Source organism: Terrapene carolina, unplaced genomic scaffold (assembly GCF_002925995.2).
Source record: "Terrapene carolina triunguis isolate 2854851 unplaced genomic scaffold, T_m_triunguis-2.0 Scaffold113, whole genome shotgun sequence".
NCBI lineage: Eukaryota > Metazoa > Chordata > Testudines > Emydidae > Terrapene > Terrapene triunguis.
The window spans coordinates 9,274,376-9,288,708 of NW_020664464.1; the positions used below are offsets into that span (position 1 = coordinate 9,274,376).

Genomic DNA, 14,333 nt, shown 5'->3' on the forward strand with positions numbered 1-14,333 from the left:
AGTGAGTGGCAATGATACTGTTTTATGCCATTCCGGCTGACAAGGCTATCATTCTCGTGCCTGATTATCCTAGCTTTGAACTTTTCAATGTCTCTAACTCAGAGAGGAGATCTGCTGTTGCAAAAAACCTCAAAATCTTCTATATGGGATCAGAAAGATTCAAAATGGATACTTGAATGAAGTGACAGTCACTCACATGAACCCTAAACAGAATTAATAAACAGAATGTATTCTATTGGCTAGTGCAAAGTCCATAGTTTAACTACCATGTAAACAAGTAAAACATAGCCATGAATTCCTCCAGGAGGACCTTAGTGTGCGTGTAGAAAAATGTACAAGCAAAAAATATAACATTATCGTTCAAGGAAAGGAAGTTTTATCCAATTCCAACATTGATGCTTTCTTAGGGAAACAACCCTTATTGCAGCCCCATAAGGTCACAGAGCACAATCTTGGAACCTCATTGCATTCTTTACGGAACAACCCAAACTCAGGATGTTTCATCATATTTCTTATCCATTTAAGTAGGTCTTCCAATAGCTACTATCTCCAACCAGATGAATGTTGAAGTTGGGAGCTTTCTCAGATGAGAACCAGCATTGTACTTTTAATTTAGGCAATTAATCCATTAATTCCCAAAGTAAATCCAAGAAATATTTTTCCTTCTATTAAGCATTAATGTTCAGTCCTTTGGACTATCTCAGGACAGAGAAATCATTTATCCTGTACTGAGATCTGTTAGACAGCCACATGGCCTTCAATACATAAATTCCCCAAAATTTCTATATAATGGTCAGCCAGTCTTTAGCCAATGCCATTTTTGGTCAGTAGTGTTTGCCACTCAGGGAACGATAGAGGATATGTAATGTACTAAAGATAAACTAAATATGAGTCGTCAATGTAATACTGTTGCAAAATAAGCAAACATTCTGGGATATATTAGCAGGAGTGTTGTAAGCAAGACATGAAAAGTAATTCTTCCACTCAACTCAGCTGGAGTACTGTGTCTCATTCTGGGCTCCACACTTCAGGAAAGATGTGGACAAACTTGAAAAATCCAGATGAGAGCAAGAAAAATGATTAAAGGTCTAGAAAACATGACATATAAGGAAAGGTTTCAAAACATTGGGTATGTTCAGTCTGGAGAAGAGAAGACTAAGGAGGGACATAACAGTTTTCAAGTAAGTAAAAGGTTGTTATGAAGGGGAGGGTGATAAATTGTTCTCCTTATGCACAGAGGACAGGACAAGAAGTATTGGGCCTATATTGCAAAAAGGGAGAATTAGGATAGACATTAGGAAAAACTTCCTAACCATCAAGGTAATTAAGCACTGGAACAAATTACCTGTGGAGGCCGTGGAATCCTTGTCATTGGTGGTTTTCAAGAACAAGTTAGACAAACACTTGTGAAGATGGTCTAGATAATCCTTAGTCCTGCCTCAGCGCCCAGGACTGGACTAGATAACCTATCCATGTCCATATTTAGAGAATGGTTCTGCCTGCCACCAAGAAGGTACCCTGCTATGAAAATCCCATTGTAATCTGTCTGTGAACTTCAGCACAATGAAGAAGTGGAAAATAAGTTAATAGGCTCCACAGATCTGGCCCGCCAGATTATCCAGAATAGAGATGGAAATTGATATCCAAAGGTTTGGGTTTGTTTTGTTAGGGGGAATTTCCCATGTTATGTAAGAGAAGAAATTGTTGTGCTTTTCCTGAAAATATAGTTAATAAAATCTGTAACTTAGGAAAGTAGAATTGAATTATTCTGTCTGTGGAACTCAAGGGAACTTGAAGGTGCAGGGCAATCCCCTGCTGCCAGTGACTGACAGGTTCAGTTCTGCTCCCCAGAGTCAAACAAACCAAAGTGTCCACCGTAATTGATCTGTGGGTCTCAATACTCCAAAAAGAACATTTTCAGGTAAGCAGAGATACGTTTTCTTAATCTGACGTTTTTGGTTTGGGCCTGTCTCTGATTAAGACCAACTGGTTTTTTGCAATCCCTGAAAGAAAGAGCGAGTGAGAGAGCCCGTTTGTGTGTGTGTGTGTGTGTGTGTGTGTGTGTGTGTGTGTGCGCGCGCATGCGCTCACACGTAATGTATAAAGTGTATAATTGTGTATCTGTCTGTGTAGTATATGCCTTTTCCACATTCTTGCAGCTTGAGAAATAGGCAGATCAGATACTATGCTTTTACAGTAATGTAATATCAAATATTTATAGACCAGTGTCCACTATATCAGATAGATTTTTATTTTGCAGACAAACTGAAACCAAAGCCATTATGTGTTATGTCAGAGCAAACATCTAAAATCTAACAGCAGAATAAGAGGAGGAGACAATAAAGATCTCGACAGCCTTTCTGAGATCGCCTGCTCAACATAAAAATGTTCTGTTCTACTTGGGAGGAAGCAGATATAGCATCCTTAGCCTGCATGTCCTCCTGGGAAAGTATTTATGAAAAGATACAATCTTTCTTTGTTCCATTTCTTATTTTGTTTTGGCACACTGACTTCTTTTGTGCAGTGTGATTGCCAGAGGGGTATATTTGGAGAAGTTGCTTGAAGGCTGTTGTCATTTTTCAAATAATGGGAACCAAAAAAATTAAATGTATGGCTCACTGTTTTTTGATGGATTTTTTTAGCAAATAAATCGTGTATAAAAATAATGATTCAGGTATTAAACCAAATACTCTGTCAAAAATAATTGTAATGTGCATGTTGATAAATTTATATTGCTTTTATTTGTTAGGCAACAGCTTAACAGAGATAGCCAGGCAACCTGGAGTTGGTATATGGAAAATATGAAAGCTGGACAGTAAGTGACAAAACGATCAGACCCCTTTGTCGCCCTGTAGTGTGATTGGCAGTAGTAGTACTAGACTATGTGTGTTAGCTTTGGATTCCTAGAGCTATTTACTTTTAAACAGTATCTAAATTGCATTGTTATATTTGCATCTTCCGCTGGCCTCCCTCTCCCCAAATAAACAAAGGAATCAATATATTCCACTTCATGTAGGAAATGTCTAACATTCCATGAAGGAGAATGTGAACAGTTTTACTTTCTGTAACTTGTGTGTTCATATTTAATTTTACTGACTAAATTAAATTTCTGATATTTATTCACAAAGGATGAGCTAGTCATCACAGAAGAGGATAATTTCTTTACTCTGCTCAACCCTGAATGACATCAGAAGAATCAGTTCAAAGTTCACCTTTGCAATAATGTGTGTGTGGAGGGTGGAATTGGGAGCCTTTGAAGAGATTGGCAAAATAATTGCAAAATGTGTTTGTCAAGATGTTGATGATCTATTCTAATCGGAACCCTTAACATCAGTATCTCCCCCTCGTCCCCATCAACTTGGACTCATCTGTTCAGCAGGGTTCACTTAAGGGGGAATCTGCCAGAGATCCAACAAGTGGTTTGTCATGGTGTTCCTTTGCTACATAACTGAAAGGGATTTATTTTTATGAAGGGCTATGTTAATAGAGCTGATAATATAACTATTAAAGTGTATGCTACAAGTGTCTTTTCTGTATCTCTACTATTGTGATACTATCACATATAAAAGTTGAACTGATGATTGCAGGTATATGTCAGTGAAATTAGTGCATATTGTCTTTCAAGAATGTTTTAAAGAAAAAAAGTGGCTCCAAGCTATCTCATGGACTTTGTCTCCTTACTCCCTTTTCTGCTTGTCGTCATCTTTCACTGGCTTTTTATTTTTCTCTCCACATTATATCAACACTCCTTAGCATAAGAGGTTTGTCTTCTACAGTGGAGACTTTTAAATGTCTATATAAAGTTGATACTACGCAAACTGCAGTGATTAATGCTGGGTCCTCAGCTTTTGCATGTAAATTATTTAGGTCAGTGCTTCTCAAAGCTGGTCCGCTGCTTGTTCAGGGAAAGCCCCTGGCGGTCCGGGCCAGTTTGTTTATCTGCCCCGTCCGCAGGTTTGGCCGATCGCGGCTCCCACTGGCCGTGGTTCGCCAATGGGGGCTGCGGGAAGGGCGGCCAGCACATCCCTCGCCCTGCGCTGCTTCCCGCAGCCCCCATTGGCCTGGAGTGGCGAACCTCAGCCAGTGGGAGCTGCGATCGGCCGAACCTGCGGACGGGGCAGGTAAACAAACCGGCTTGGACTGCCAGGGGCTTTCCATGAACAAGCGACGGACCGGCTTTGAGAAGCACTGATTTAGGTGATAGTACCAAAAGGAACATTACTGATTTGCCATTATAACAATGTGAGAGAGGTAAAGCAAATAATTAGAACCAATGTGAACAGACATATGGCTTGATTCCCTTTTTGCATCAAATGTATGTCACTGCAATTAATTTGACTTCAAGGGGTTACTTCTAATTTCAATGAGAGAAGAATCTGGCCCACTGATATCTCTGTAACCAGAAATCAGAAACCAACAAAAAGGACTAATTGGCAAAAGAATTAAAGGAAGAAATTTGTAGTATACAGTAAAGTGTACAGTACAATAGTGGAACCAGAAAAAAATCCAAGTCTTATGAAAACTATAGATATCTAAGTGACAAAGAGGGATTTCTTTTCAAAAGAAACAAATGCAATCAAGGGCTGAATGTCAGAATAAAAGCCAACATGAGTCCATCCAAGCAAAACCAAGAGAAAAATTCACAACCAGAAAGAGTGTTCAGTTTAGAAAAAGAGAAATTTAACTTACAAATCCTACGTGAGTTTTCTGGTTGGTGCAACTTACTGGCATATATCACAATTTAGATCAAACAGTTTTTCATATAAAACAAAAAGGTATTATAGGAACAACTTCAATAAAGAGTGTAAAGAATTTCTCTTCTCTATAAATCTTAATGTAACAATGTGGTTCAAAACCAATACATATTGTAAACTAAAATGGAAATTCTTGTTTAAGGCCTCCTGTTCAAGTCAACAGCAAAACTTCCATGCCTTCAGTGAAAGCAGGACTGGGCCTGATTCAGCAGATTACTTAAGGAGGTACTTAATTTTAAGTACTTGCTTAACTCTGTCCCTATTCAGCAAAGAATTTAAGCACAAGCATGTGCTTAAAGATAACAATGTTTAAGTGCTCTGCTGATTCTGAGCCTTTAATGAATAGCTATAGTAATTGCCTTGCAGTAATTATGCACTATTCTTAATGTAAATATTTCTGAGCATCTTTTAGAGAGAGAATGCATTTTATATTTCAATGATGATATTGTCAATGAAAACTTAGTACCATACCTTTTGAATAGTGCGGCAAAGGCATTTGCCTCTTAGCATTTTGAGATACATTAATCTTAATTTCATTAAGCAAGTGTTTTTTCCCCCCCAAGTAATAGAGAATTCAGAAACTGAATAATACCCTCTGTTGTTCCTTTGGTCCAACAGGTTAGCCAATATCCATGGCCTTGTCTAGTTGTTTCTGTTCGGATAAGAAATTGAAAATATGAGTCAGGTGTTTTCTTTGGTGTAATCTTATTTGTTTACAAAAAATGTACACAAAGTCCTGTTTCCCTGAACACAGTAGAAACAAAAAATAAATAATATTCTGGCAAAAGTTTATAGTGCAAATATGGCCTGCATCTTAATGTCAATGGATAAAACACTCACCAGAGGGCAGCTATTCTAATCTTTCAACATAACAATTCCTTTTATCATTATGGAGTGATTCATGAAATTATCATGTACTTCAGTTGCAGCGACTACATATGAACAAGTATGTTGCAGTGAAGGAAAACTTTGGTTAACTGTGCTTTTTGATAAATATTGTCCTTATCATTTCTGGGTTTTTCCCTCTAACCTCCCAGCATATCTGATTATTAAATGTCTAATAAACAGAGGTAAAGTTACCTTTTTTTGTTTGTTTTCACGAAAAAGTTTAGTAGTGATTGGACATCTAACACAGTGAATGTCAGTGAAAATGAGATAGGATCTGTGGCTAAAATAGGGAAAGAACAAGTTAAATATTACCTAGACAAGTTAGATGTCTTCAAGTCACCAGGGCCTGATGAAATACCTACTAGAATACTCGAGTAGTTGACTAAGGAGATATCTGAGCCATTAGTGATTTATCTTCAAAAACTCATTGAAGATAGGGGAGATTCCAGAGGCCTGGAAGAGGGCAAATATAGTGCCAATCTATAAAAAGGGAATAAGGACAACCAGGGGAATTATAGACCAGTCAGTTTAACTTTAGTATCTGGAAAGATAATGGAATAAATAATCAAGCAATCAGTTTGCAAGCACTGGAAGATAAAGTGGTAAGTAACAGTCAGCATGGATTTATCAAGAACGAATTGTGTCAAACGAACCTACTAGCTTTCTTTGACAGGGTAATAAGCATTGTTGATGGGGGGGAAGTGGTAGATGTGGTATATTTTGATTTTAGTAAGGCTTTTGATACTGTCTGGCATGACCTTCTCATAAACAACCTAGGGAAATATAGCCTAGATGAAGGTACTATAAGGTGGGTGCATAACTGTCTGGAAAACCGCTTCCAGAGAGTAATTATCAGTGATTCACAGTCAAGCTGGAAGAGCATATTTAGTGGGGTTCTGCAGGGGTCGGTCCTGGGTCCAGTTCTGTTCAATATTTTCATCAATGATTTAGATAATGGCATAAAGAGTACACTTATGAAGTTTGCAGACAGTACCAAACTCGGAGGGTTTGTGAATGCTTTGGGGGATAGGATTAGAATTCAAAATGATCTGGACAAACTGGAGAAATGGTCTGAAGTAATTAGGATGAAATTCAATAGGATAAACTACTTCACTTACAAAGGAACAATCAATTGCACACATACAAAATGGGAAGTGACTGCCTAGGAAGGTGTACTGTGGAAAGGGATATGGGGGTTATAATCAATCACAAGCTAAATATGAGTCAACAGTGTAACACTGTTGCAACAAAAAGTGAACAACATTCTGGGATATACCAGCAGGAGTGTTGTAAACAAGACATGAGAAATAATTATTCTACTCTATTCCATATTGATAAGGCCTTAACTGGAGTATTGTGTCCAGTTCTGGGCAAGACATTTTAGGAAAGATGTGGACAACCTGGAGAAAGTTCAGAGGAGAACAACAAAAAATTATTAAAAATCTAGAAACCATGACCTATGAGGAAATATTGAAAAAAATGGGTTTGTTTAGTCTGGAGAAGAGAAGACCGGGGGGAGACATGATGACAGTTTTCAAGTTTATAAGTGGTTGTTACAACCAGGAGGGTGAAAAATTGTTGTTCTTATCCTCTAAGGATAGGACAAGAAGCAATGGGCTTAAATTACAGCAAGTGAGGTTTAGATTGGGCATTAGGAAAAACTTCCTGTCAGGGTACTTAAGCCTGGAACTAATTGCCTAGGGATGTTGTTGAATCTTAGTCATTGGAGGTTTTTAAGAACAGGTTAGACAAACACCTGTCAGGAATGGTCTAGTTATTGCTTAGCCCTGTCTTGGACAATATGACTGGACAATATGACCTATCAAGGTCCCTTCCAGTCCTACACTTATATGATTCTATTATTGGTATAAGTGCAGATAGGATTTCAATGATATCCTGAGGAGGATTTGGTTTGAAAAGACCCTTGCAGCTCACTAAGTAGCACTTAAATGAATCATCTAATGAAATCAATGGGATTACTCTTGTGAACTTGGAATATTCAGTGTACACAGGAGTTGCATAATCAAACCCAGATACAGAATAACTGAACAGTTACATTCTAGTAATCCTAAAATTTAAACAAAATGCATTTCATTAGGGGTTAAGGGAAAGCAGCAAACATTGCTTCCTAATATTTTAGTTTGACTAAAAAATGACTCAGCTGAAAGCTCTAAGTGGAACTATCTAAAAGTAGTGTAGTTAATAACTTATCCTTTCAGTTGAACCGACTGTACAGAACAGTATTTTATACGAGTTTGGTGGGAAATAAAAAGGAGTCTTGCAGTTTGTCTTTTATACCACTATCATTCTTGTCCTTTTTTCTCTTTCAAATAAAATAATTCTACTCTATGCGTTTCAGTGGGCTGAACCATCAAAATGTCACTATTAATGTCTTTCAAATGTTAGCTAATTCTTAAGGACAGGAGTTGGAAAACAGTATTCTCCTAAAACTCAGCATCCTTCAAGCTGAAACTCGTTACTATTGTATGAGTCAGCTTAGGATAAAGAAAAAGGAAAGTGAAGTTTTAGAAGAAGGAAACAAAAGAGTATCCCCCTTCCTTTAAGTAGAAGAAATGATTTTGATGTTTTAAAGGCTGTTTTGGCTTGAGTAACATTTTTGGTAAGAACAAAACCTCCAAATCCCTCCCTCCCTCCCCAAATACAAAATTAGTAACAAGGTTTTGAGTAACTTTTGCTGATGAATCTTGGTGCCTGTAACAGGGTGCCCACTTGGCTCCTGCCCCTGTTGGGCTGATAAAGTCACTCGGAGACCCTAGGTTCAGTAACCACCGGTGCAGTTTATTTACAGGTTGCGCTCCCTCCACCTTTTCACCATGCAAGTAGCCCTTTACCATCAGGAAGGGGAGCGCTACCTCCCTGCTTCCACTCCCTGCCTTTTCCCTTTCTTCCTGCTCCCCTCCCCACAAGCATCCTTCTCCTGAGGCTTTTATACAACCCCAGACTAATTAGGCAGCAGCTGTCCTTGCTTTCCCAATTAGGGTCAGGTGGTCTAACCAGCTCCAATTCACCTCCCTTAATTGGAGCTGGAGTGACAGAGGGCTGGCTCAGCAGTTCCTGCTCATTGCCCTGTCACAGTACCCAATTCTGCACCAAAACTCCTTTTGATTTCAGTGGGAATTCTGGATGTGTAAGGAATGCACAATTCTATCACAAGATTGTTATTTTGGACTACTTAGCAAAGTCATACTTAGACAATCAGTAGGTGTCCCAAGGCTTTGGGGACAGAACCACCACTTCAATAGCTAGTAAGAGTGTATTCACTGTCAGTGGCTGCCAGACATCATGGTGGTAGAGGGTCCAATTACTGGCTGATACGCTGATGGTCCTTTTTATATATATATATTCTGTTGCGCTATTTCTGACTAGCTCATCTGACAACCCTTGCTGATGCTTCACACCCAGTTGGGACTGGATAAAGGATTTGTCCTAGAAATTTGTCTGTACTGTTTCACAAGAGCTATTGTACATATTTAGTAGAATGCTGTCTCTTGTTATTTATTGGCGGTATTTAAAAGCTTTCTTTAATTTGTGCCAAATGCCTATTGTGGGGAAAGATGGATACAGTATGCCAGACAACACGCTTTGGAGCTTGCAGCTCATGGATCCTGATAATATACAACATTGTATGTTTTGCCATAATTTTATTGCTATGTAATGACAAACACCATAATTAGGTTAATGGTATCTACACCCTGTAATATCCTCAAAACATGCATCGTTAATTGAAAAAAGTGGAAATAACTGGTTCTGTATTAAGAGCATTTTTCCTCAGAATAAGTGAATATTTTATGTATTAAATATGTGCTGGAACACAGTGGTATAATCTCTCCTTCTAGATGATTTGAATTTTCTTCTCAGACATATGGTTGCCTTTGCACTCTAGAATAACATATTCTCTCTCCTTCCTTCAGCCTCATGGATATCAAAGCAGAGACTGTAATATACCTATTTTAAGAATAACTTTGTACTCAGGATACTGTGTAACTGACAATATTTATTTTTTGCTGGCTGCACAGTATCCACATTTTAGACCTTACTTTAACACAAAACAAATTTAAAAATATAAAATTTTATTAAAATTAAATATTTCAATAATTTTATTTTATTTGTTTTCCAAACTGAAATCAGAATGTGTTTTCTGCTTGAATAGAAGATAGTTGTCAAGCATGAAGTGAGCATTATTTCCTTTCTTCTAGGAATTCTAAGTTAAATGTATGTGAAAGCAGAGATACATTTCAGAAAACTATAGAACCGATCCTGTCACAATACACTAAGCTAACTGGAATATTTAAATAAGGAACAGGGACACATCTCCATGCCTGGAATATAAACTAGACATGGGAACAGAATTACTTGTGTCTTATGTTTTAGCTTGTCCTGATTCCTGGAGCTATTCTTTTAAGTTCTAAAGTACAGAACTTTTTGTTGATCATAACTTACAAATGATTCTGCTGTGTTTTTCTTGTAGTTCCTTGCCAACATGTTTTAATCATGTTTAAGACATTGACATCTGCCCTAAAGATCACTTCCAGTAAGCAACTCCCTATCTTAAGGGGTGCTTTAAAGAATCTCCATAGTTTACAGTATACTATTGTTTGACCTGTAGTTAGAGTCCATTTACAGACATCCAATTCTTTTAGTTGTTGCTTTAGCCAGGTTTTGCTATAGAATCATGGTCCCCTTTCTAGGGGATCTCTTTGAACGGTAAAAGGCAACTGTACTTTTTTCCCTCAGTGTCTAAATCTACTGAGTTTGTAAACTGGTTATTGGGTTGTTTTTTATTAATCTTAGTTTTATATACAGCAAGACTGCACCTGGGAAAACTAAGATAAAAGTGCAAATAGAACTTACTTTGAAAATTTGGCTTACTAAATATATTTTAATGTGCAAATTGTAGCAGTTTATTGGCTTAAATTATTGAAATAGGACACACTTATTTTGCAGTAAGAGTGCCCACCCACCCAGAGGCTTGCAACAAAATAATGAATTACAATGGATTTCATTCTTTTAGTTCCAGTTTTTGTGTGGACAACCCCTTAAAACCTTTTCTTCGTTAGGAAAAAAGATTGGATTTTTATCACGTTTGCTAACAGATGGTTAAATCCGAGTGTGGACGAAACACTATCATTTTAACATAGGTTACCAGTGTAGCTTTAATAGTGTTTGCCTTGATCTGATAACCTCTGTTAAAACAATAACTGCCTTGTCCACACTAGGATTTTATCGCATGATACCGAGTGTTAGCTAGTGTGGTTAAGAAACAACAACGACATAAAAAAAAACCTTTTTTTTCTAGTGTGGATGCATCCTTAGTCGTCATTCTCCCTCAGCTCACACACCACTGCTATCTATACTTATTCACCATTTATTCTGAGGTATCAGTTCTTCCCTACCAGTTCAACATTTCTTCCCGTCTCCAACCACCAAATTCATTTGTTTGAATGCAGATACTTACAAAATACTCATCTTCATATGAATGTGGATTACTTGATCTGGCAGAGGCCCATCCCTGGTACACATTGTCCAGGTAGCATGGGTTCAACTGCTTACTAGATGTGTCAAATAGGATGTCTTTTTGCCTGTCTCTAGCAGCATGAAACTAAATGATATGTTGATCCACATAAAATGTACAGAAATATCTATGTTGATGAAAGCAACAAAGAGTCCTGTGGCGCCTTATAGACTAACAGACGTATTGGAGCATAAGCTTTCGTGGGTGAATGCTCCACTACGTCTGTTAGTCTATAAGGTGCCACAGGACTCTTTGTCGCTTTTTACAGATCCAGACTAACACGGCTACCCCTCTGATATGTTGATGAAAACTTCTCTCCCTTCTCATTCCCTGGGACCCCTTCCAGCTTTCTCCTGCAGCCCTCCACACCCCACATGACACCATTTCTCCCAACTGCGGTGGCTCCTAGCCCAGCTTTTCCTCTAATCTAGTATTTCCCAAAGTATTTAGATAGGTATTCACCTAGCAAGGAAATATATCCAGAATCTCTCAAATCAAAACAAAATGGATTTGTCAAATCTCATATAAATATGAAATAAATAATGAAATAGCCAATTTGTAAATGTCAGTTTTATAGCTTAAATACACTGTGTATGAGGTATCTGCAAACACAGAAAATAGGGTGAAAGTTATTGTTTTGTTTGTTTTGAATTAGGCCCATGCACAGTTAGTTCGAGAAGTTGATATAGAGAAGGTATCAGCATTTGAGAATCCCTACGTAGATGCAATAAAGAGTTTATGGAATGACCCTGGGATCCAAGAGTGTTATGACAGACGGCGGGAATATCAGCTATCGGACTCAACTAAATAGTAAGTATACATGGATATGGATAATTGGATATTTCTTTTTTATTTTATTTTTTTGTACTTTCTAATTTAAAATAAAATTCTGGTTATATTTTAGAGTGGCTCATAAGGTGTGTGTCTACATGTACCCACAATATAAGCATGTGTAGGCACATACAATGTATATATACACCAGCACATGCTTTGTATGTTGAATTACAAAGGCTAAAGTTAGAGGGGGTGGATCTCATTTACTGCTAGTACTGTAGTGTAGTTTTCCGAAAACAAGCATCCATTATAACATAAAAAGCTGTGATAAGAGTTGTTAATAGAAATCTTTTACCATTATAATGATTAGTTTTTATTTATTGTATTCATACCCTTGGCTCCTTTGAATATCTCAGGGCTGGTCTCCACTATGGGGAGATCAACGCTGCTGCAATCGATGCAACAGGGATTGATTTAGCGGGTCTACTGAAGACCGGCTAAATCAATGGCAGAGCGCTCTCCCATCGACCCCGGTACTCCAGCTCTCCGAGAAGAGTAAGGGAAGTTGACCGGAGAGCATCTCCCATCGACTCAGCGTAGTGAAGACACTTTGGGAAGTCGACCTAAGCTAAGTTGACTCCAGCTACATTATTCACATAGTTGGAGTAGTGTGACTTAGGTCAACTTACCCTGGTAGTGAAAACAAGCCCTCAGCCTCTGACAGGGCAGAGGAACAGCCTTGGACAGCTCTTTTGGGCAAAAGGTGCACACATGGGTGTGTATATAGAAAGTAACACAAATAGAGGTGAGGTTCTGAAATTCAGTGGTTGAAACTTAACAGAGTTGATAAGAATAGCATCCCTTCGCTTGATTCCTGTCTTCCCTGCTTTTTTATTGCCTTCCTCAGTATAACTAAGATTTATTTTGCAGTTCTGATGACAGGGAAGTGACAAAATTAAGCTGGTGTAATACTTCCATTGATGTCAGTGCACTTGGTTTTATAATATTTCTTATGTTAACGAAAGGGAAACTGATTGTTAAAAGATGCCTCATAGCTTATTAATGTTCTTGTGTTTGTGCGACTGTGATCTAAGTTTTTATGAAAATTGTTGGAAGCAGCAGGAAGAACAAACTGGACCTGAAACCAAAACAAAATATCTGTCAGGAAGGCCAGCTCTTAATTGAAAACTAAATTTAATTTTAAAGGGAGCGCAAAATACTTGCCACTGTTAGCACAATATAAGAAACTTCAGTCCAGTTAACTGGAAAAGAGAAAGCAATCTTTAAAGGATCTTTGGTTAAATCTGCCTCTAAAAGTATTGCAAGTTGAATTCTTGATGTTATAAATCAACACTGAAATATTAATATGGTTAACCTTGGCCTGGAATCCTTTTGTGCTTATATTTTTTGAGTCAAAAGTTTCATAAAATAATGCTGTGGAGGTTTACATTTGGAGTTTGAGGACAGTCTGCAGGCTGGCTCCAAGAAGTCTGACTGTACTGAGTTATTCTAATGAGCTAGCTGAGGTAAAACTCTTCTGGTGCGACAGGAAATGCTTGCATATGACTCAGAACTACTTGGTGATTCCATTAAAAGTAACATTAATTAGCATATTTTTCTGATCATTTGAGCTGTTGCAAAAAATCACATAGCCTCCACTGGCTGTGCAGCCATGGTATCAGTTTTCTTCTGGATGGAGCCTGTACATTAGAAGGACAAATGAAATGGATCATCTCATTCCAGCCTCTCTTTGTTCAGATGGCAAAGCCACCATGCCGTTTGGCATAAGTGGAGGCTCCTCTTCAAGGGACGCCGAGGATGGAAATAAGGGTACAATTCAGCACCCACTGAAGTCAATGGGAAGACCCATTTATTTAAATTTGAGTTGTATTGGGCCATAGGAGGTGTAATACGGTCTTGGTTGAGATTCATTTGCATAGCAGCTTTTGGAAGCTTGTACAGCAACTACCTGTATCTCTGTCTCAAGACAACAATATTAGTACCTCCTTAATGTAATGTAAGCATTTGGGGAGCTACTCTAAGTTATGGCAACCTGCCTTGATTGCCTATAGGCATCTTTGCAACTTGGAGCTACCCAGCGTGGCCATAGTGGTTTGCGCTATGACCTCCCCCCCCCCTCCATTCCTGGTATATCCCTCCCACTCTTGGCACTCCTGCCAGAATGGGACTTGTTGTCCGACACAGTGCCTGGACTGAGGGGAATTCTCCCTCAGCCAGTAGAGAGCTTGTATTGCTCTTATGTAGTGGATAGTGGCATACAGGGCCCAAAGAATCCCTCCTATCCGAAATGCACAGTATTATGTTTCATTTGCCAATAGTCTGACAATCATACATTTTTTTTAAACTAGCAAAATTGTAAGGGA

The 14,333-nt window shown here is 38.3% G+C and overlaps 1 protein-coding gene across 1 annotated transcript in view; it reads left to right on the top strand.

Moving 5' to 3' along the window:
• Nucleotides 1–14,333, top strand: part of LOC115271144 (guanine nucleotide-binding protein G(q) subunit alpha-like) — a 206,150-nt gene that overhangs the window by 123,388 nt on the left and 68,429 nt on the right. The window contains exon 3 of the mRNA XM_029911691.1: nucleotides 11,831–11,985. Coding sequence (XP_029767551.1) covers nucleotides 11,831–11,985 — 155 coding nt within the window. The remainder of the gene's footprint in view (nucleotides 1–11,830; nucleotides 11,986–14,333) is intronic.